This window comes from Gasterosteus aculeatus, chromosome 9 (genome assembly GCF_964276395.1).
Source record: "Gasterosteus aculeatus chromosome 9, fGasAcu3.hap1.1, whole genome shotgun sequence".
In the NCBI taxonomy this organism is placed as follows: Eukaryota; Metazoa; Chordata; class Actinopteri; order Perciformes; family Gasterosteidae; genus Gasterosteus; species Gasterosteus aculeatus.
In genome coordinates, this window is record NC_135696.1 from 1,906,751 (window position 1) to 1,929,179 (window position 22,429).

At 47.3% G+C, this 22,429-nt stretch overlaps 3 protein-coding genes across 7 annotated transcripts; 1 reads left to right on the forward strand and 2 right to left on the reverse strand.

The window, feature by feature from the left end:
• Nucleotides 1–248: 248 nt before the first annotated feature.
• Nucleotides 249–9,767, reverse strand: rfc1 (replication factor C (activator 1) 1). Of its 3 annotated transcripts, none has more exons than XM_040187282.2 (23): nt 9,628–9,767; nt 9,060–9,230; nt 8,905–8,980; nt 8,475–8,591; nt 7,773–8,077; nt 7,612–7,689; nt 7,110–7,187; nt 6,721–7,017; nt 6,519–6,626; nt 6,075–6,254; nt 5,741–5,839; nt 5,112–5,475; nt 4,904–5,019; nt 4,665–4,779; nt 4,236–4,324; nt 3,831–3,968; nt 3,017–3,112; nt 2,683–2,936; nt 2,471–2,588; nt 1,662–1,807; nt 1,357–1,570; nt 902–1,084; nt 249–809 (listed from the first exon to the last, which is right to left on the reverse strand). In XM_040187282.2, exons 1-23 carry the CDS (start codon nt 9,628–9,630, stop codon nt 723–725), a joined length of 3,432 nt encoding a protein of 1,143 aa, XP_040043216.2. In that variant the 5' UTR covers nt 9,631–9,767; the 3' UTR covers nt 249–722. The 3 variants fall into 3 exon arrangements, with proteins under 3 accessions (XP_040043216.2, XP_040043215.2, XP_077936206.1); XM_040187281.2 differs by having other exon boundaries at nt 249–812; XM_078080080.1 differs by lacking the exon at nt 9,628–9,767 and having other exon boundaries at nt 249–812; nt 9,060–9,266.
• Nucleotides 9,768–12,658: 2,891 nt separating this feature from the next.
• Nucleotides 12,659–15,637, reverse strand: rpl9 (ribosomal protein L9). 2 transcript variants are annotated; one of them, XM_040187337.2, is made up of 8 exons: nt 15,524–15,637; nt 14,817–14,863; nt 14,606–14,721; nt 14,246–14,341; nt 13,898–14,030; nt 13,555–13,635; nt 13,119–13,240; nt 12,659–12,740 (listed from the first exon to the last, which is right to left on the reverse strand). In XM_040187337.2, exons 2-7 carry the CDS (start codon nt 14,860–14,862, stop codon nt 13,134–13,136), a joined length of 579 nt encoding a protein of 192 aa, XP_040043271.1. In that variant the 5' UTR covers nt 14,863; nt 15,524–15,637; the 3' UTR covers nt 12,659–12,740; nt 13,119–13,133. The 2 variants fall into 2 exon arrangements, with proteins under 2 accessions (XP_040043271.1, XP_040043272.1); XM_040187338.2 differs by having other exon boundaries at nt 15,381–15,540.
• A 335-nt stretch (nt 15,638–15,972) lies between these two features.
• On the forward strand, nt 15,973–22,401 carry lias (lipoic acid synthetase). 2 transcript variants are annotated; one of them, XM_040187323.2, is made up of 11 exons: nt 15,973–16,142; nt 16,380–16,555; nt 18,240–18,333; nt 18,477–18,557; nt 18,678–18,834; nt 18,915–18,972; nt 19,076–19,204; nt 20,262–20,407; nt 20,545–20,615; nt 20,734–20,845; nt 21,715–22,401. In XM_040187323.2, the coding sequence occupies exons 1-11, from the start codon at nt 16,059–16,061 to the stop codon at nt 21,774–21,776; spliced, it is 1,170 nt and encodes a 389-aa protein (XP_040043257.2). In that variant the 5' UTR covers nt 15,973–16,058; the 3' UTR covers nt 21,777–22,401. The 2 variants fall into 2 exon arrangements, with proteins under 2 accessions (XP_040043257.2, XP_040043258.2); XM_040187324.2 differs by having other exon boundaries at nt 16,003–16,142; nt 16,380–16,587.
• The last annotated feature ends 28 nt before the right edge of the window (nt 22,402–22,429 follow it).

Here is a 22,429-nt window from a genome sequence, read left to right on the forward strand (position 1 = left end):
GGTCATGTCAAAAAAGGGAAATGTTACAGTATGTTGATAAAAAAAATCTTTAGGTTCAGTTGGTCAAAAAAGAAAAGAGTAAAACATCGAAGTGGAAGTATAAGCATGTTGTTGAAAGTCAGTATAAAAATGTCATACTATTAAGGGTTTTAAAAAGCCATCATTTAGTTTGTTAATATACTATGTCGTATTAAGTATGACGGCGGTCCTAGAATCAGTGTCTTTAAGAAATCCATCACTGACACTCATTACTGACACATTCCTTTAATCCTCATGACGTGTTTTTTTTTTTACAAAAATTGTAATTTACAAGAACCTCGGTACTAAGCGTACAGCACAGAACATTTCTGTATTGTATTCTTGGCAACGAGAACAGACTCCTGCGTCCGTCACATTATTTACAGCCTCAACACCCGTCCCACTAACCGATGATGGAAGAAAGACGTTGCCACGGAGACATGATAATAGATAATAGAACAATAGAACAAGCAGGTGATCTACATCATTTGTTCGCTCTGATAGAAAGACAACAGGAAGTTAAAAAGGTGGAGAACCTTTCTTACTAGCTCGCTGGGTTTAGCATCGAGTGTTTGAGGCGCAGTAACCAGAGTCACGACCTCCTGATACTCACTAAAGGATCTCTGCAGGTGCACAGAAGGAACATTTCCGTCTGTGAGGGGCGGAGGGAGGCAGTTACAGCGGTTTAATCTTCTGGTCGTCGGTCATTTCTTAGCCTTGCCTTTGCCCTTCCCCTTGCCAGAATCTTCCTTCTCCTTTTTCTTGGAGTCCTTGGTGGCTTTGGACTTCTTCTGCTGCGGAGAGGAACGAGACAGGCGACACGTGAGCAGAGAGCGTGTGACGGCAGCAGCGGGATCCGACGTCGTGACCTCCTGGTTCTCACTTTGATCATGGCGTCGGCGTTTACTCCCTCGTCCTCGGACTCCTGCACCTCGTTGTCCGCGTCCTCTCCTCCCAACTCAGACCCCGCCCCCGGCCCCCCGCGGCGGCCCTTCTTCACCGCGTGCAGAGCGTACGGCGTCAGGTGCGCTTCTTTGTTGTAGGCCCGCGTGAACGCTGCCTTCACCTGCGAGGAGAGAGAGAGAGAGACCCTCAGCTGGCCGTCTTATTAAGCGACAATACGTTACTGTTGAGTTTACGGGTCTTTTCTGCTGGTCCTTAACAGCCAATTAAAAGATTGTCATGCTGAGGAAAATGTCTTTAAAGAGACAGAACGTCTCCCGTCTTCCCTGCTAAATACACCAGTGATCTTAATGATCACAGTCCAGACTAATTGTGGTATAATTCCATCCCGTTTCCTGCGACCAGACTCCGCGATGTCAACGACCCGCCTGGTACCTTAGAGTCCAGCGCGGAGTACGGGTCCGGCTGCCCGCCCCACGCGCTGATCTCCACGATGCTGTCCACGTCTTCCCGGACGAGCTGGTAGCTGTCCAGCAGCCGCACGGCCTCGCCGGCGCCCTCCGCTCCGAGCCTCTGCAGGGGGCTGAGCAGCGCCCCCCGCAGGTAGTGCAGATAGTCCAGGTTCACCGCCTGTCTGCTGCTCATCGTTCTGCAGGAGCCACACAAAAGGAGACGTTCTGCTGTGTAGGAGGACATTTTGGGAGTACAGAGTGAGAAGACGGGGATGGAGGCCCACTCACTTTAAACCCATGTGTGAGGCCAGCTCCTGCACGATGCGGGAATGTTTGTTGGTGGAGGAGAACTTGCCGAGCCAGCTGGGGAAGGTGGGGAACTGATTCATGTAGCCCTTCATGAGCTCGCCGGGTAAAACACTGGCATAGATGGCCTACGAGCGAGCGCACACACACACACACAATGATGAATCTCTGGTACCGACACAAGCCTGTGTTTAATTTAATTGTTAAAATGTCAGAACATTTTAAAATCATTGTGTCTTAAAAGAACATACATAAAAAGGGCAAAAACGAAGATCAGAAATAATTATAATAATAAAAAGATTGATCCTTCAGGTGCAATGAGTTCATTTAATCTTTAGAAGGAATCATTGAATTGGTGGAATATGGTCTGTAAAGAAAAAAAATGGCTACATTGAAGTTGAATGCTTGTATTAATTGTTGGAAAGAGTCGCCATGTGTATAAACTATTGAAGTTGTGGTGCATCGATCCGAGTGGAACCATGACGCCAGTGAGGATCCACAGCTTCATGTGGAAGCTCACGTGGGTGGAGTCCTCATAGCAGAGGCAAGGGCCCAAAAACGTGGTGAGAGGTAAAATCTCCTCCCCCTCCAAATACGTGTGACCGCGTCGATCCTATCCAGGCTTCACCTGCTGCTTCTGTGTTACAGAGATGGGCCTCCTGCAGGGCACCGTCTCTTTCCCCGGCTGCTTTGTGGTTTAACGGACCTCAGCGTGACATCATGCAGCAGTCAGTGGGTCACGTTCACTTCTACAGTGTGTGTGTGTGTGTGTGTGTGTGTGTGTGTGTTACCTGGGTGGGCAGCAACGACCAGTTCTGCTTGGAGCGGATCTGTCGGTCCACCAGGTCTCCGTCAGAGATGGAGTCAGCGGTCTTGCTGAGCAACATCAGGTGGGCCTGCAGGTCCCCACTGTGAGAAGAGGCACATGAGATGGGACATGAATTACTTGGAGAACGACGCCCCCGCTGCGTGTGCATGCGGCTTTGCATTGAGGCCGTCTCACCCGGCGGCCCGCGGGCGAACATGCGGGTAGTTCTCCTGGACGAAGAGCGGCGCGAGCGAGTAGTCGTGGAAGAAGAGGTCCGACTTGTCGATGAGGCTCATGTGGCCGCTGTCCTCCCCCGAGCTGAACACCTTCCTGCACACATCGAACGGCCCCAGTTTGGTGTCCTTGCGGGCGCTGGCCGCGTCCGACTTGCACTGGTCGTACGTCATCACCTTGTCTTTGGCCGACCACATGCTCAGGTTGTGGATCACCTGCAGGAAAGATACACAGACAACAGTGAGCACGGCGAGAGGGGCGGAGACATAAACCAAGAGACTGAAGCCTTCTTTACCTGTCGGACGTCCTGATTGGAGGCTAGGATGATTTCATTCAGAGCCGGGGGCGGGATCTTGATCCCCTCTTTGTAGGCGAGGGACATCATGGCTCCCTGTCCGATGAAAGGAAATAGAAAGCAGGAGGGATGGAACGTTGATAGTAGATGATTGCAAAGAGCTGACTTTAGAAATTTATCCTTTAAAAGGGGGGAAAACGGATAAAACAGCGATCGAGCCGTGATCAGTTCGGATCACCCCTCACCGAGTCCCTGTGAACCGCGGATCTTCTTAGTGTGTAATAAAGAACAGCCTCTTATAAGTTTGGAGCATTTTGGCTTCCCTGTAACTCATAACGACGGGGCACGGGTAAACAGCGTTCAGGAAAAGGTCTGAGTCCAACCGGGCGAAAACTATTACACCATCAATTCATTATCCAGTATTGAGTAAAAGCAGATTGTATCAAGTCAACAGAATTCATTTTGCGCTTAGAGAGAGTTAAACATTCTAATGTTTTATTTTGATTCATTTTGTTTTAAATATTAAATTAATTGTAATGTTAGTAAATGAAACCTTAAATGTTATTGCTTGATATTGAACTTCTTTACTTAATAAATGGAAAGCAAAGTTATATTTGACTCCTCCTCTTTTCGTGGGTGAGTAAATGTTCATTTGAAGATCATCAGCTGGTCTTCAGCAACTAACCAAATGCATACGACCATAGACTTACATCTAAGAGTTGGACTTAATCTGCTTCTCTGTGGGTCTCGTATCAGGTTTTAACCCAAATGCTAGAACACCTGTGTGTGTGTGTGTGTGTGTGTGTGTGTGTACCTTGATCTGCTCCACCCGCGGCCTCTGGAAGCGCAGGTCGAAGCAGTAGTTCGCCAGTGACCTGATCTTCTGGTGGTTACGATCATTGCACATGAAGATGATGGGAATCTTTGAATGTTTGATCAGGCCGATCATCTCCTGCAGCCGGCGGAGGGTCAGAGGTCAGTACCGACATGATGCAGCGGTTCAGCAATTGATACGTTCAGGGCCCCGTGGCGACAGTTGCTAGGAGCAGTTATCAATGAATTATGCCCATTTGACAGCCATCATTTCTTTATGTGAACATAAAAACTGCAGAAAAAAGATGCACAGATGTCATCACAAACGGAGCATTCAAACATCTTTGTTCCTTTATCCAAAAGTCAAGCTCTACACAGACCAACAAAATGTTTGGTTGGTTTTAACCTGTATTCCTCCGCGGTCTTCGTTGCCGGCCATCCCATCGACCTCGTCCATGATCAGCACGTGTTCACTGCTCACTTTCTTGGAGGTGCCTACAAAACAAAACAGTCACACAACATTCAATTCTGGACAAATAAGAGAAAATCATTTTACTCTCAGGGTCATTCCGAGTCGTCCGAATGACGATGATGATGAGCTATTTGATCAGTGTCGCTTCAGAAATCATCTTCAGTATGAACAGAATGTGAATACATACTATCAAAGCATGAGCACCAACATCTAAGGCGAGGGTTACAGACGGAGTCACACTGCAGCGGCCCGCTTGCTTTCATGCAACCAAACCAAACTCAACAAGACAAACAACTCAACACATCAGTCTAGACATGGTTTAAATATGTACGCCAAGAAGCAACGTGAAAAAGGGGGCATCACCTTTGTAGAAGCCCTCGATGCTCGTGTTGCTGAGTGACTCCGCCACCACTTCCTTCAGACTGTTTTTGCTGCGAGTGCAGCTCGCGTTCATCTCCACGTAGCTCAAGCCCAACTCCTGCGAGGCGACGCGCGAGGAAGGTCAGAGCGAAAGGTCAAAGTCGTGGGTGCAGCAATATACCGATCATTGTGAAAACCTAATGAAGGAGCCAGAAACATGCCCGTGTGTGTGTCTGACTAACCTCACACACTAGAGCTGCTGTGGTGGTCTTCCCCACGCCCGGAGGTCCAGAGAGCAGAGCTGCTTTGAATGCTGCTCCATCATCTTTCCCTCCTCCCGGCTTCCCAAACCTCGCAGCTGGGCGGCAACAAACCGCACAAAGCACACGCCGTTTAGCACACGCGGTTCCTGTATCCAGCTTTTCGTCATTACTCTGAACCGTCTACTACCTGCTGGCTTGGAGGAGCCCCCGCTGTGGTGCCGGTTCCAGTTGCGCAGCCAGCGGAGCAGCTTATTGGCACAGCTCTGATCTCCCTGTTGACCAATGACGGCCTTCAGAGAGCGCGGGCGGTACTTGTCCACCCACAGCAGCGTGGCGTCGTCCATGGCCGCCGGCGGGGGCGAGGAGGACGAGGAGAGGCCGAGCCCCCGGCGGGCCGTTTGCCCCGAGCTTCTGCCGTGTGGCAGGCCGGTCTTCGACGGGCTCGGGGTGTGAGGGGACCGGGAATTGCCCTTGGAGGGAGAGATCTTCTGGGCTTTGGGGGTGCTCTTGGATGTGGTGCCGGGGGGAGTCCTGGTCTTTGACGCTTGGTTCTAAAAAGAAAAGAAAATGCAGGACATCGAAATAATTCATCTTCGAGCATGATGGAAATTACTGCTACAACTTACAGAAATGCTCTGTAAATTAGTAAAACCATAATTTCTTAATAGCTCATTTATTTTCAAAGATAATTCAGAAAAACCTTTGATTATTGCCCCTTAAAAAGGCTTTGGACATCTTACTTTATGATAAATGGTGAGATAACATTTATTTTTACAATTGCAGCTTGAAATGATGATGTGGTAAGAAAGAGCTGACCTCGGCAGTGATCTCGTACTTGGACTTCTTTCCTGGTTTGGTTCTGATCAGTTCCAACAGACCGTCCTCATCGAGGATCTTGGTACCGAAACTCTCCGCCTGTGCATGAAGCCAATTGTACAAATATTGTATATTATTTGACGACGGTCAACAGATGAAAAGCCAAAAGGCGGAAAGGGAAAGACACAAAGTATCACGCGAGTCTGCTGACTACTCCTAAGCTCCCATTGCATCCGACACATCGGGGTTGGTTGGTCTTCACGTGATTATAAAGGTCATTTTCTGTAGGGTGGGCTTCTCTGGGCGAGACGTCAGTGTGCACGCGTTGGGTCACCTTCTCCAGCTTGGAGACTCCGCTGTCTCGGCCCTGCACCAGGTAGGTGGTCTTCTTGCTGATGCTGACCGTCACCTTGCCTCCGTAGCGCTCAATCAGGGATTTGGCATCATCCCTCTCCATGGACTCCATGACCCCCGTCAGCACAAACATGCAGCCCTCCAAACAGTTCTCTGCACCCTGGGAAGCGCATGCACGCACGCACACACGCACGCACGCACGCGCAAAAATATGCTAGCCAGTTACTTTTTTTATTGCAGACTAATATTTGACTTTTTAATTAAAAAAAAAAAGTATGATCTTCGTTTTTGGCATTTAGATTGTCAATGTATCCGATATATGAACTTTGAATGATGCATTCCGATGACATTTTAATGCAACTAAACACACGCTACAGTGACGGGGTGCAAGGGAATCTTCATTGTGTGTGTGTGGGTGTGTTACCTGAGGGATCTCCTTGGAGCCCAGAGCTCGTGGTCCATCTCTGTTGAGGAAGTTCCTGAAAGCTGCAGAGTTGACCTTCTTCTTGTCTGCGTCCTCAGGACTGGTACTCTGGTTAGATCGAGAGACACGAAGCACTTTGAGTGTGTTTTTCCACGTTCTTAACTTGCATGCATGCGCGTTTATGCGCCCGGCGTCTCCTCACCTCTAGCTTCATCGGAGACGTTTTAACGGCGATGGGCGTGGTTCCCGTTTTGGCGATGAACTTCTTGCCAGACGAGGGGAGCGGCTCCTTTTTGGGAGAGATTTTGACTTTTGTGGGCGTGGCTGACCTTTTGCCCTTTGAGCCAGCCTCTTGCTCCTCGTTCTTTTTCTTCATGGTGGCCAGTTTGGAGCTGACTTTGACGGGCGCGGCGTCCTTCTTAGGAGTCGGGCCGATCGCGTCCTCCGACGCGCTGCCCCTCCGGTTGGTCTTTGAGGGGCTGCCGGAGTCTTTACGAGCCTGGATGGCAACACCACACAGAGTTATATTCACCGACCGCTTTGATGAAAAGAGGACGTTCCTTCGTGGGATCTTTGCATCTTTTGCATTACCTTCTTTGCGTGAGGCTCCTCGTCCAGCATGGCCAGAGTTCTGGCAAATTCCTCGTCCTCATGGACCTGCTTCTCTAGCTGCGTGAGGTTGGAACAAGAACTGACTTTTTGTATCACGTATTAAAGGAAACATCATTATTAAAAGTTCAGCCAAATCTCCAAAAGATTCCCAATTCCAATTTTCCAGGCATGAGATGCAACTTTCTACAAGTGCACCGGTCTCACTCCTACAAGCAGGCCCACTACGTGAGAAATGAATAATGCATATTTTTAGAATTGCTGAATCTACAGGTTGGATTTTCAGACTAATCTTTGTCTATAAAAAAAGTTTAAAAGAAGCAGTCATTTTCCAGTGCCTAAAATAACATTCACATAATATTTGTATATATATATTTAACCAAAACAGTTATAATATGGACATGCATTTTCTTTCCCTTGACTGCTTGTATCTGCTGTATTTTCCAGTGCAATCAGCTTCCAGCTGTTATATTGATCCGTTTACCTCCATCATGTCCTCATCCATCTGCAGCTGTTTGGCGATTTGCTCATCACTCATCAGATCATCGGCCTCCTGGGTGGGCTGAGGGAAATACTCGGATGTGATCCCGCACTCAACAGCCACAACGCAATGAACGACGGAGGTTTGGATGAGGAAGCACTCACGGCCTTTCGCTTGGTGCTGGCCACCAGCTTCTTATCGGAACGCTGAACGGCCGCGTTGCCGAAGTAGTCGAGTACCGAGGTGGGGGTTTGTTTGAGTGGAGGAGGCGGCGGCGACGTTGACTTTGGCGTGACGGGAGACTTCGCCGTAGTTCTGCCCCGCGTGGCGGAGGGCTTGGGCGGAGACTTCGGCCCCCCTTTGACTCGTGGACGAGCGAGCGCCACATCTGGTTTGGTCTGTTTGGTCGCGTCGTTCTGCTTTGGTTTGGAGGCCTTCTTCAAAGACTGAAAGTTGTCACTGTCCGAGTCTGCAAACAAAACAGAGAAATCAAATGTACATTTTGCATAAATGTACTTCAGTCCTCACATTCAACCCGTCGTCCTTTTATCATGTTCAGAGTTTATCGGATTCTAAACATGGTTCCACTTGGCCTGTTGCACTTCCTAACCTGTTTATTTGGATTTTAAGCACCTGCTCTTTTCTCAAAATTGTTGCTTGGGACAATTTAATTTTGGTTCCAGCTGGTATGACAGACAGCCATGAAGGAAGAGGTGCAGACTTTGGCTATACTTGTGAATTAGATGATCTTGTTCCCATCATCGTCATTAAGTTAAATGTTATAATTAGTCACGACGGGGACGTCAGGTCATGTTGCACAGCCAAAGCGCTCAGGTCTGCAGCATGAGGAACCACAACACCATTACCTGTTTCAGAGACATACTGCACAGGATCGCTCTTGGGCGGCGCCTCTGTTTTCCTTGTTGTCGGTTTCTCTTTCGGTGACTTCTTGGTCTTCCTCGCTGGCTTCTCATCTTCAGAGTCTGGAGAGACAGAGAAACATCGGCTGCAAGGAGGTCGCACAGTCGGACGCAGCTAATCAGAACGTCTCTGCTTATAATAAACCATTTTCCCCAAGTTGAAAATGTAGTGAATTAAACTACCATTTTACTGAATATTAAAGTAAGAGTTGCAACTATAACTACTACAACTTGGGACATAATTAAAGACATATAGTTTATAATCTTTCAGCTGATGGAGTACTTTATCTTAATCGCCGCTTGCCTCTCAGATTTGCTCAGCGGATCAAAAAGTGAACAAATGAAAAATGACCAGGTAAAACGTAATCATCCATACCGGATTCTATGACTGCGCGCTTCTTTCGCTTCTTCTCACTATCCTTCTGTTTCTCCTCTGGTTTGGAGCTTTTCTCCTGAAGGACACACAGTGAAACATGATGAATGATGGTGGATCCCTGAAAGGGATCCAGGGGGGCAACAGCGTGTTCTTGCCTTGGCGATCTCTTTCTTCTTCTTCACTTCCTCGTCCGAAGAGAGAGGATTCTTCTTCTTCTTCTTCTCCTCCTCCTTCTTCTTCTTCTTCTCCGTGTTGACGGGTTCAGCTGGAGCTGGTTTCTGCACCGCGGACTTGTCTGAAGTCGGCGCAAAGAACCGCCTGATGTCCTGCGTGCGGACAGGCGACATGGAGCGTCATCACGGAGCCGGACAGCGCAGCGATGCACTGATTTGTATCTGACGTCACTTATCAAATTCATCTCACCGAGCGCATGCAAATTACGTCCACCGCTACAGATTCAAGATTTCACTTGCTAGCGTTATTTTTTGTTTTAGGGAAAGGTGCGTTTTTAAAAACAGCGGTGCCTTGTCAACGGTTACACGCCAGAGGAAACGACCGTGGACGTTTAGGCTCTGACGGATACTTTGCGTCTTTAGCTGCGCGCTAGCTAACACTCCGCAGAAGTTTGACGAGACAGCGGGATTCTTTTGGCGTTTAGTTCCCGCGTTGCTCATCGCGGCAGCGGGCGCGCACAGCGAACGCGTCGTTCACATGTTAACTCACCATAATGCACAGCGCTCCTGCAGTTTGGGGTCAAGCGTGTTGTCAGAAAATACAGTTTAAGCATCCGACTGGCTTGGCGCGAAGCTGGACGCTGTCGCGTGAAGATGACGCCGCGCCGGGAGTTGGATCGCGTGCGTCACGTGCGTCCCTGAACGTAGCAAACGTGACGGAGGAGAGAGAAACGTTAAATCAGGGGGAAATAAAAGCAGCGGGGCAGAATATATGATTATTAAGACATATTATCTCCATCTAATTACTACTGATGCTGATTCATCTTTTAGACTTGGTGTAAATAAAATGTAACATTATTTAAACCAGTTGTGTCCTTAACAAGGTAGAAGCACCGCGTAGTGTTTACAACATAGAACTAGTAGGACTGACTTACAATTATTTATAATAAAATGTGTCACTCTCATACTTTTTAGATTTAAAAAATCGCGGCGGTGACTGTGGAGTGGTAAAAAATGATGGGGATACAATTTGTTTTTTATATGACATTTTAAAAAGCAGTAATGCGACTCCTTTAACAGTAGATTTGTATTTTTTTAAATGACAAATCTAGAGAGACAGAATGATTATTACCGAATGAGAGTGAACCTCAGCTTCATAGTCGGACAGGTTTGCCTGTGCTGTTATTTCGTGGTCCCTCTGCAAACTGGAATTATTAATGGTGTAAGTTTCATGAAAAGGTTTCCTGGTATTTAACCTAAATACTTTCAGCCTTTCAGAAGTTGTCAAGAAACAGAAAGAAAAGTTACATCTCATAAAAAAAAAGACTCCCCACAGATTGGTCATCAGCCTTTTCATTTTAAAACAGACTTATTTGATCCTACAACAAGACACAATAATTTGAAAATCCTTCAACTTTCTCTTTCTCAGTTTCTGAGGTCAACATTTGTGCGTGCACACCATGTACAGACACCATGTACAGACGTGCACCACGTCTGTAGTTCAGGAATCATTCGGTAGGCTTTTGGCACGTATTGATGATTCCTCCCACACTTTGTCCATCTGTAAACATCCAAAACACAGACATCATGCAATGAATCCTGCACCACTACAAAGGCCATTCAGCATGTTAACACATTGGTCTTAATCTTTAGCCCAACATGACTGCAGGTCATGTTTGATTTGGGTAAGACAAGTCACTTCCCGTAAAGTCAATATTGTTGTACATTCAGGTGAATTAACATTGAAATCCACTTTGAATGCTTGTAGACAGCAGCATTAGGAGGAGGAAGAAAAGCAAACTTTCCAAATGAGACCATCAAGTTGACATTAACAGGTGTTTTTGTTTATTCCGGCTCACACACCTCATTGAACGGTCCTGTATCCTCATTCTGTGTGTTGCTCGCTTCCGATTACAACTTCCTTTCTCAAGGACCTGCCACCTTGCTGCCAGCGGAGCAACACTCAGGATACACTGACACAATCGCGAGCTTAACATTATGGACACCAACTTTAAAACTGTGCATCTGACATCCCCCCCCGTTAACATTTTTCTATTTTTGTTTTTCTTTGTTATTTTTCCATGCACGGAGGTTCCATTTGCAGACTAACACACCCCCTCCTCCCCCCACGGTCGGCCGAACCGTTTGCCCAACTACTGGATATCACATGTATACAGACTGTAAAGACTTCTGAGGCAAGTTTGCGATACTGTGCGATACAAAATAACATTAAATGAATCATATAATCATGGCAAAATCTGACAGCGCCCCCTGCGAGGCTACAAGCTCGACAAAGTATCCCACACAAGTTAACGTTAAATGCGTTAGTGTTGGTAAAAGGTAACGGCTCATTTAAGTGTCTCGTCACTAATCAATCAGATCACTTTAAATGAGCCTGTTTGCAGGAGGCTTCATTACATTACAGGTCATTTAGCAGACGCTTTTATCCAAAGCGACTTACATTACACTTTTAAACCCGTGGCTTTTTCACATTTTTGCCTGGGGAGCAATTAGGGGTTAAGTGTCTTGCTCAGGGACACTTTGACATGGAACATGGGGCAGCCTGGAATCAAACCATCAACCTTGTGCTTCCCAGCACACCTTCTCTAACCCCTGCGCCACGACGACCCCTTCATGGATGATCATCGTACAATGAGCATAATGATCTCAACTCTTTTCTCAGTATGTCGATGAAAACAAGCCCAAACAATCAAATTGTTATGAATGAATAGGATATATGTACTGTATCAGCTTATGTATGAGAGACAGTGTGTGAAACATGAGGGTGTGAGACAGTGGATGCTCGGCTGCAGTGTTCATCACGTAACGTTTCGGCTCGGCAAAATCTTGTAAAATAAATGATTCCTCTCTTCAGCATCTGTAGCGCTCGTACAGGACTTCGTCATCGTGGCTTAACGGGTCTTTGATCTGGGAGAAGTCTCTCCATATAAAACGTTCATCTATCGCTCCTTCATCGATGAAGTGAGCTCCCCTTTTTTTCCTGGGGGAGTGATGAACTAATCCAGCAGGTCAGATGAACCTGAGGTTCAAGTTTTTGGATGTGCTGCGATGGCGATTCAGACAAACCGGCTTCGGGGAACCAAAAAGCCTGATCTACGTCAGCTCATCCTGAAAATGATTCGGCTACCTCTGTTAACCACGTACGAGGAACAAGGCCCAGATTCCTGAGCTGAGCAACGATCACAATCACTGTAGGAGTTTAATCAGCCAGCACCCTCATATCAACTCTAAATTTCTTAATTATTTCTGTTTTGCAAAGAATTAAAGAGTTATGAAAATGTTTTCTGCATGATAGTTTTTTTTTTGCATTATGTCAAATTAGAAGGCTGAGAAGTGAAACACGTTGTGTAATTATGATTATCTGACAATGTTAATATTCATCAGGTGTAATGTTCAGTGTGATCACACATTTCTCTATTGAGCTTCTTTCTCGTGCAGCTTGACTCCCACACAACGCTTCACGCCAGTGCGGTTTGTGCAGAATGGAAATAAAACAGCATTTAGTAGTTACTTGCAGATTTGCGGCTCCCTTAAATGGAGAGACAAAAAGACGCACAGGATTGATTGGAAAAGTTGGTAGTTTTATTGGCCATAACAGGATATGAACAATTTTCCGGGTCTCTTGCTCCACCAGTGGTCTCTCTGAAGAAGAAGATATTAATATCTTAGCACAATGAACATGAACATGTATTGTTTTAAAAACAGTGGCCCCACATTAACTAACAAAATATAAACTAATACAGAACGTAACCGTCATGAGTTTGATGTGCAGGTAATGCATAGCAACACAATGAACAGGGTCATAATTTAGTTTCTGATTGAAAGACCTTTTTAAGTTGGTCCCAAGACCTAATCATATTACAGAGCCCAAATTACATTCAACTGAAATATTTGCTTGCACTGCAAAAGAAAGTTCACACTTCCATCAAAGGAAAGAGTCATTTAAGAAATATGTTGTTTACACCACCAAGACATCATACATTGAAAAGCAAAGAAAGGACTTTGGAAGCATCGTCTGACCTGCAGATGTAACTTTTACTGAGTCGATTCCACTACTGTTCCCTTCTCAGACACGTAGATACCATCCAAGAACTTTCGGATATCCTTATTTTTGACTGTGGTGGCCTGTTGGATCAGAGCAGCTGGAAGAGAGAAGTTGGGTGATGAGCAACACATGAGAGGACACATCATTCCAAATCAAAGACATGGCTGCAATTTTCAACATAACTTCAACGTGCAATGATTGAAAGACCGTCTGAAGACTGGCATTCAGACGCTAAGCTTCAAGGAAGCACAAAACTAAAAGGATTATATCAGGGATCCAGCTAAGAAACCAAACATTTAAGGGGGGGATAGTTTAAACATCCACAAAGCAGAATGCGAGCATCAGATTATGGATCATTCTGCTCTGATGTAGGGAAATGCTACTACAGCTGAAGATAAAGAGACAGCGTACCAGAGTTTGACACCAGCTCAATGTCGTTACCCTCCAGCACCAACTCGTCCTTCTGGTTAGTGGAGACTGCACAATTCACACCTGGAGAGAACATAAGAAATATGAGATAAAATGACTGATCCCATTAGTGCGTTCTGTAAATGTCTATGCGCGTCATCTGGTCCCTGGTGGGCAGTAGGACCAGGTAAGATAAATGTGAGGCATATACCTACACAAATAGTGGTGCAAGTGCACTACAAGACATTTTTTTGCACAGAAATTAGTCATTTTGCTCTCAAAACACCAACACCCGCGTCCACAAAAAACTAGGATGCTCCTTTCTCAGATCTTGCTGCAGACTCACCGCTCCTCATTCTAACACGGCGGATGTACTTCTCTCCCAGGAAGTTCCTGATCTCCACCATAGCGCCACCCTCCTGCATCACTACGTTGATCGGGAAATGGGCGTACACGGAGCGCATTTTGTACCGGAAACCCTGCAGTCAGACAGAAGCGACGACGCATTGAGACAACGCACACAGACAGACACAACATGTTGATCTCCCAACAATAACCAGCCAGGCGGCCTGGTAACACCTATAATCCTGCTACTTAGCATGCACAAAGATGTTACAAAAGCTTTTTGGAACCTAAACAATAAGCCTTTATAGATTTCTCCAAAAGCATCAGACAAATTCAACGGTAGTCTCACCAAAGTGACTCCCTTGATCATGTTCTGGACGTGGCTGCAGATGGTGCGGACGGTGGCCAGTTCTTTACGGTTTCCCCACCATTTCACCACGCGAAGCTGAGGAAGACAGCACAGTGACTCCCACAACGTTCACCGTCAGAAAACAAACCAGCTCCCAACACATGATGGACATCATTGATATCACTATGGCCATACGGACGGGTTGCTTTTGCTGTTATGTATGTGGATCAGTAAATCAGTTGCATCCGTTTTGGTACCGGTATTATTTCATCATGTAAACATCAATTCACTCGCCCAGAGGGATTTTGAAGAACAGCACTTCAGCTGCAGCTTCCACAGTAACACCCGCTTCCTCCTTACCTTCTTGTTTTTCTTGCCCAGCAGACTGAGCTCCAGGTTGATGTGGTTGAACTCTCGGACGAGTTTCCCACGGGGCCCCTTGACCGTCACCGTCCGCCCCTTCAGCCTCACCTCGACTGCGACGAGCACCCGGGGAGCAGCGTTAGAAACACGGAGCGTTAGCGGGGATCTCGACATGCAAATAACGCGTCAACCGCCGCTTGTTCCTTACCATTGTCGGGGAGGTCGACAGTCTGACTGCTGAGAATGGTCTTCATTCTGTCAATGGGACGCAGTGAGTTTAGAGCCTTGACGCTAGTTAGCGTCGCGTATGAATCGAGACATTTCAACTTCACTTCTGAAGTTCAGGTTAAGAGGTGGACATTGTAACCGCAGTCGATCTGCCATGTTGGAAATCCAACAACTATAGAACGGTGTTAGTTTCGGATAAAAACGGGACCACGGTAACGCTGGACGCGGTTTAAGAACTGTATATGATAAACAGGCTAGCATTAGCAAAGAGCCGCACGGCGTCCTCTCCATTAGCTTGAGCTAATGCTAACGGAATGCCAGATTAAGCACCGACAGTTTACCACACATGTTCATCGCTCAGTAGGAACAATTTAGCTAGAAAGTGAAAGGCGTAATTAGCAGCTGACAACACATTATACATGTATTTCAAAAACAACATTACTGAACGTGTAGTAAGAAGCATTGATTCAACGCTTCGCCAGGCCTCAACCAAACGGCGTAATGTTGAACGATGGAACAACTACGAACTTATTTCTTAACAAACCTAAAGTTGACGCAAAATAAAGCTTATTTTGTGAATCACAATAATGTATGCATCTGGTGGGAGAAAATCTAGCCCAAAACACGCTTTATTGCCTCAGATGGAGTTAGATGAAACACAAGGACTAGTTTTTCAGCTATTCTCACCTCGTCGGTAGCTGAGGAAAGGGGGAAGGAAGGACGTCACGACGCAATTGTAGAGCACGTACGTCCCGTCATCAGGCATTATAAATCAATCGAGGAAGTCACGATTGTGTTCATGGTGAATGTCGATTATAGTTGTAGCTTAAATAAACATTTTAGCAAAATAATAGAGCTATAAAAAAACAACAACGGACATACAGAAATTATTTGAATGTCAACATTTCTTCCCCTTCTGAAATCTGTCATGTACACATATGTTTGGGAAAAGAACGCAGTTACAATTAGTCTAATGAGAAAAGACTGTTGCTGCAACGCATGTTGAGTTTCATTAACACACACGCGGGGTTTCACTTCCATCAGGCTTAACTTGTTTAATGAACGACCTAGCTCATTTAACCGACGATGCAACCGTCCCGTGAACGCATTAATACGTCAGAGAAAATCACAACGATCTCTACAGCCCCTGAACGCGGCACCAGGCCAAAGCAGCCGCTCATCGAGGTTTGTTGTCAATGACAGTTGCCTGCTAGCTAAAGTCATGGCGCTGCTGAAACAAAGTTGCTGTGTCGCCGGCCGTTTTGCCGCAAACCATCTATGGCCGAGTCCCAGATCCGTCCCACACGTAGGTATCCTCCTCTCACGTGTCCTCCGACTAACAGACGCCTCCTGCGGTCGTCAACAGCCGTCAGCTGTGCGCCTTCGGGCCTAATTGTTTTGTAACTAAGCTGTACCGACAATAGGGCAGTTTATAACTCTCATTTTGGCGCATATTACACGGACCCGTAAACATCCTGCCGGGATTTAATTACACGCGGTGACGCCGTGAGCCCTGAAGTTAAACCCCGCTGCTCCTCCGCAGGTTCACACCCGCAGTCTGACCACTGCGGCCGAATCCTCCGCAGACCCGACCGGCAGAAAGAAGGAGCTTCTGGGCGACGACGGGCCCGATCTACAAGACTTTATTTCAGGGGAATTATCGGAGAAGAGCAAGTGGGAAGAGTACAAAGGCAACCTGAAGAGGGGGAAGGGAGAGAGGTGAGGCAACCGAGATATCGTGGCAAACAAGGGTGAGGAAATGGGACGTTTTAGTTCTCTGTTGCCTCTGTGAGTGTGAAGCAGATGTCATGCAGATCGTGAAAAGTAAAATATAAACAAATAATGATCGAATATATATTTAATATATCTATCTATATTTAGCTTTAGACGTGTTTTGTGTATGAAAATCACTTAATCTGTGCACGTCCCGTCCAAAGGAGAGACAATTCCTTTTTCACCACTGTAATATTGGCCCTCGTGGTGCAGGTCGTGTGGACGTTTCTATATGGAAGCTTAAAGGTTTCTCAAAATCAGCCCCTCGGTCGACACGTGAAGCGGCATCTAAGGGGAGACCCTCGCCGGCTGAGCGGGTCGCTGCAGGCCACGGGGCAGAAGGTCACGCGCTCTTTCCTGGCGGCGTGGGACTCGTGGAAGGACCGGCTGTGTCTCCACAGGCCGCCTCCGCTGCTTCCTCCGTGTGGTGTTCTCGCCGCGCGACCACGCGCCTGAAGAATCTCCCCAGGAGCCTCGGCCAACACGAAAGGTCGACCCCTTACGTTCAAATGGCGGTTAGAATTGATATGAAAAGGGAGTTAAGTGTCTTTTGTCGCTGTAGAGGTGGACGAGACCTCGGATGCCACAAACAAAGCCCTCACCTCTGTCGCCCTGCGTTACGTGGCTAAACGCCAGGCGGCCTGTGAGGTCAGCGAGGCGTTTGTGGGATTCGATGACGTGAGCGATGACAGACGAGCCTCCACGTGCTTCTTCATCATGGCATCGTGGCATACGGGGACATTTTCAGTGTAACCGACGCACTCTTTGGTCTACTGCAAAACAAAGTCATGGGCCGCGCTTTGTTTGGGCACGTATCTGTGACACTATTGGCCGCGTGGATCGCCAGACGCAGGACTTTGACAGTTTCTACGGGCGGGTTGGAAAGAAATGCGCCGCGCTCGAAATAACTGATGGGCAATAACTGATGTGCAAAGGTCAAAGTCAGTCAGGGATGAGAGGAAACGATTGTTTTATAAATTTCGGGACAATACCTCCAACTGAAAGCTAGGTTTCATCATTTTGGCGAGCTCGCTATCTTTGGTTTGGTCGATTTGTGAAAAAACGGGTGAAATGTCACAACGTTTTGACGACGCCAAACCGCAGATCCAGTCAACACGTGCCGGGTCCTTTGACTTGTTTCGACTGAAGGCCGACCTCGTTGCACCGTGTAGCTCACAAGCTGTGCGGGGGGAATGTAAATCCCCCAGAGAGCTTCTCAGCTTTTTGGTCCAGAAGGATCTGACACAGACGGTTCTCCAGCTGGTGCTCCCCGTACCGCGCCCCCCCCCACGTCCATGGAAAGGTCCTCCCGCGCTTTGAACAGAAGGAAAACCTTCAGTCGGAATCGGCGTCACCAAGGCCGTCTTTCATCCCTGGTGATCATCTCCATGGAGACAGAGAGAAGACCAGGAGGACTTCTACACCAAAAACACAGCGTAGACGCTGGTGGAATATGATATGATTATATGTTATTTATAAATGTGAGTTGAATACTTTCAAAAGGTTCCTGTACCACGTTGGCTTTGTGACTCGCGACGGCCGATTTGTGTCCACCTCTGACGTCTGGTGCAGGTCCAGTGAACACGGTGCAGGTCCAGTGAACACGGTGCGCTTGTTTTTCCTGTGACAGGCTGAGGCTTCCTCCATGGCTGAAGACCGAGATCCCCATCGGGAAGAACTTCAACCGGCTGAAGAACACGCTGAGAGACCTCAAACTGCACACGGTACGAGGACCGCACACCCAGACTGTTTGGGGTATTTGAAATGTTCTGTTAAGAAGTCTGCACGTTTAAACCGCCCGTTTGTACGAATTGCGGTAATTCCGTGTCACCTGTGGTGCATTTGAGCGCTGTGTGTTTCTCCCCAGGTGTGCGAGGAGGCCAGGTGTCCTAACATCGGGGAATGCTGGGGAGGAGGAGAATACGCCACCGCCACAGCCACCATCATGGTGCGTCTCCCCAGTTACAGATTCACCCCACAACCTGTAAAATGAAGTACACCCTCCCAGATAAAGCAGTTCACGCAGGCTGAGCAATAATACTCGTCACAATGGTCCCTCTGTCTGTAGCTGATGGGGGACACGTGTACCCGCGGGTGCAGGTTCTGCTCCATTAAGACGGCCCGTCGGCCTCCGCCTCTGGACCCGGACGAGCCCTACAACACGGCCAAGGCCATCGCGGCGTGGGGGCTGGACTACGTGGTTCTCACCTCGGTCGACAGGGATGGTAACTGTCCACCAAATAGCCCGGACAACTTTTGGGGAATCCACATTAGACTAACAGTCTCTCCATTCACATCTGTGCAGATATTGCTGACGGAGGTGCAGCTCACTTCGCTAAGACTGTCCACAACCTGAAGGAAAGGTATGAACGCGACCGACTGTTCGCGTTCGGACTCATTCGGCGTTTGTATCTTAATACCGGCAAACGGAGGAACAAAGACGCCCCTTTGTCCTCCTCCTCTCAGGGACTCTCGCATCCTGGTGGAGTGTCTGACGCCCGATTTCCGCGGGGACTTGGCAGCGGTAGAGAAGATCGCCCTGTCTGGGTTGGATGTGTACGCCCACAACGTGGAGACGGTGCGAGAGCTGCAAAGGTACGACCTCGCAATGTCGCCTTTTTAGTTTTAAAAACAACTTTAACAAACGAGAATCACAAGAACATCGCGACTAACATTCAGGTTTGTCCTTTGCACCAATGGTATAATGTGGTTACGACGATACGCAGGAGCAAGTCAATATTTCAATTGGTATCGTTCGTTAAACAATTAACGGCAACACACGTTAGTAAGTTAGATAAGAAAACCGCAAGTGGCCATCAGAAGTTGGTACACTGTGGCCGTAAAGGGACGGACATGGTCAGCAACAATACGCAGGTAGGCTGCAGCGTTTAAAACAGGCTCCATTGGTACTAAGGGGCCTGAAGTGTGCCAAAAATACATCCCCCCCACACCATCACACCACCAGCAGCAGCCTGAGCGCTTCATGTTGTTCACGCCGACCATCCGAATGTCTCAGCCGGGAGCAAGACTCGTCGAACCAGCCAACAGTTTTCCCAATCTTCTATTGTCCCATTGTGGAGAGCCTGTGTGAATTGTAGTCTCTGTTGTCCTGTTCTTGGCGGACAGGCGTGTTCCCTGGAGTGGTCTTCTGCTGCTGTCTTCATCAAGGTTCCACGCGTTGTGCGTTCAGATGGTGTTCTGCATTACTGTGCTTATTTGAGTTGGTTGCCACCTCAAACCAGTCTGCCCATTCTCCTCTTCTTCCCCATTCTGATGCTCTGTTTATCTTCACCACGTCTACAGGCCTAAATGCAGTGGGTTGTGGCCATGTGATTGGCTAATTAGCCATTTGTGTTATAAAGCAATTAAACCCGGCGTGCCTAATGGCGGCCGGTGATTGTATGTGTGGTGTTTGAGCGTTTTTTTACTGCGGTTACAGCTCTGCCGCTAGAGGGACGTCGGTCATAGGCAGGACAGTAATACACAGACTGGCCAGCAGGGGGCACAACAAATCCCTTCCTGTTAGGATAATACTGTTGAGGTGTAGACACACAGACAACAGAGTGTACTTTGGTTGTTTATGGTAATCTGGGTGTATTTTTACCCCTTTTACATCATTTAATTTGTCGCTGATGTCCACGTGTCCCCGTAGGTTTGTCCGTGACCCCAGAGCGAACTTTGATCAGTCTCTGAGTGTCCTGAAGCACTCTAAAAAGGTAAAGCCCACCTTACTCACCAAGACCTCCATCATGCTGGGGCTGGGCGAGACGGACCAGCAGATCCTCGACACCCTGACCGGTGTGTGTGTACACACACACACACACACACACACACACACACACACACACACACACACACACACACACACACACACACACACAATTCCATCCACCAACAACACACTTCTAATGCACGTTGTCCTGGTGATGTTGCAGAGCTGCGAGAGGCAGGAGTGGACTGCCTGACGCTGGGCCAGTACATGCAGCCCACTAAACGCCACCTGAAGGTGAGCACGTTCCACGCTGGCCATCCGCCGAGGCGACGGCGCTGCGCGATGCAACGCTCACGCGCCTGAGTTAAAGCCGCGCTGTGACTGTGTGTGTGTGTGTGTGTTTGGTGTGCAGGTGGAGGAGTACGTCACTCCAGAGAGGTTCGCACACTGGGAGAAAGTTGGGAATGAGATGGGCTTCGCGTACACAGCCAGCGGGCCGCTGGTGCGATCCTCGTACAAAGCAGGTGAGCAACGTGCTCCATCGTTCAGAATCAGAAGCCATTTATTGCCATGTATGTTACACATAAAGGGGTTTGACTTGGTGAAGAATAAGATAAAGAATACAAAGGATAAGTATGTTAAAACACGTAGGTTTCATGGTGGGAGAAGCTACTGTGCAAAATGTTTTCGAGGTGGAGAATTTTTTCAACTACAGGTTTACTCCAGTGACATGCGGGTTGACTTAATGACCCTCTTATACTACAATTATCCTCCTTATCTGGAGATGCAGCAGATGTTCCTCACTGCAGGAACTGTAATTGCAAAGATGTAAAGTATATGCCTATAACAGATTTATGAAATAATCGCTTGTGCTTCAAAATTACTAAACAAAATTACTCAAAGTTTTGAGTTTGGCATCAACTCTTCTCAGTCCCTTTTTACTAGTAATAAAAAAATACTAGTATATTCAAGAAGAGCGACTTTATGTTCCGGTCCGCTTTACTGTAACAATGCAGCATGGCGTTTAAAAAAAGCAAAACAATGAAAACAAATAATACTATTAGCCGGGTATTATGGGGCTCTCCTTATTGTTAGACCATCGGACGGATCACAAAAGTTAGCAAGCGCTACAGCTTTTAGCCTTTGCAGGAAAACGTTCTTATTAAACATTATTCCACCTGAGATGACACTTCAGCATAAACTAAATTTGTTCATGCTGAAGTGTCACATTAAGCTCTGGCGATGATTAGAATGATAAACCACAGTCCAATGACGACGGCTCAGTGAGGTCTGCAGCCCAAACGGAGTAATGGGAACATTTCTATTGGCTTTTTCACTATATTTAAATGTATATAGTAGAACATCTATTCTAATTGATCTTCTGTCCTAACAGGCGAGTTCTTCCTGAAGAACCTACTGAAGAAGAGGATAGCAGAGGTCCCTGTGGCGGAATGAAACTCTGACCCAGCAGCTCCTAGAGGCTTCCTCACCTTAGTCCCGCCCCCAAACACGCTTCTAGTGACAGCTTCGCTGCTGCCGTACCATAATGCATCACGGCACGCTGCAGCACAGGAAACACCGTAACCACACACATGTAGTAACAGAAAACAAACAGGGGCCGTTCTGTTCTGCGATCAGAGAGCCTGCAGCGGGTTAAAGGGCTGCAGGTTTCTAGATAAATTGTGTGAGATAAGAGTACAACTTTGTGTTGGCAGAGGTCATTTTCTATCTCTGTACCACAGGGCCTGTAAATCACATAGACGCCTCCAGACCTCAGGTAGAGAGCGACTGATCTTTGACCGCTCGCCTCGTTCATGAACTCTTCCAGTTAAAGAGGGAGTGTTCTTTTTTTTTTTTGGACTGAGGATTCCTGCAGCAGCTCCGCGATTCAAGACGTTTTAGCCTCCTTTTGTCAGACACAGAAGTGTAACGAGTAGGACATTTTGATTGCTGTATGTGACAAAGAAAATTTGGGCCGAGACTACTTCCTATTTTGGCTCCACCCTTGGACGTTGTTGGGACAGAAGCAATCTTTGATGTACGTTTTCATTTGAATAATAAAGAAGAGTCGGCACATGTATCCTGATTGGGTTTTGTTTTTCTTCGGA

Bases quoted from the DNA above. Each gene is read 5' to 3' on its own strand.
- rfc1 (XM_078080080.1), bottom strand. From the start codon at position 9,251: ATGTCGCCTGTCCGCACGCAGGACATCAGGCGGTTCTTTGCGCCGACT. The intron at 8,592-8,904 runs GTATGGATGATT...CTGTCTCTCCAG, and splicing joins GCGCGCAGTCATAGAATCCG to ACTCTGAAGATGAGAAGCCA. The intron at 7,188-7,611 runs GTAAACGGATCA...AACCTCACGCAG, and splicing joins TGGATGAGGACATGATGGAG to CTAGAGAAGCAGGTCCATGA.
- rpl9 (XM_040187337.2), bottom strand. From the start codon at position 14,862: ATGAAGACCATTCTCAGCAGTCAGACTGTCGACCTCCCCGACAATG. The intron at 14,722-14,816 runs GTAAGGAACAAG...TGCTCGTCGCAG, and splicing joins TGTCGACCTCCCCGACAATG to TCGAGGTGAGGCTGAAGGGG. The intron at 13,241-13,554 runs GTACGCTGTCTC...TCTCTCTTCCAG, and splicing joins TGAGCTGGTGTCAAACTCTG to CTGCTCTGATCCAACAGGCC.
- lias (XM_040187323.2), top strand. From the start codon at position 16,059: ATGGCGCTGCTGAAACAAAGTTGCTGTGTCGCCGGCCGTTTTGCCGCA. The intron at 16,556-18,239 runs GTGAGGCAACCG...TTCCTGTGACAG, and splicing joins AAGAGGGGGAAGGGAGAGAG to GCTGAGGCTTCCTCCATGGC. The intron at 18,334-18,476 runs GTACGAGGACCG...GTTTCTCCCCAG, and splicing joins GAGACCTCAAACTGCACACG to GTGTGCGAGGAGGCCAGGTG.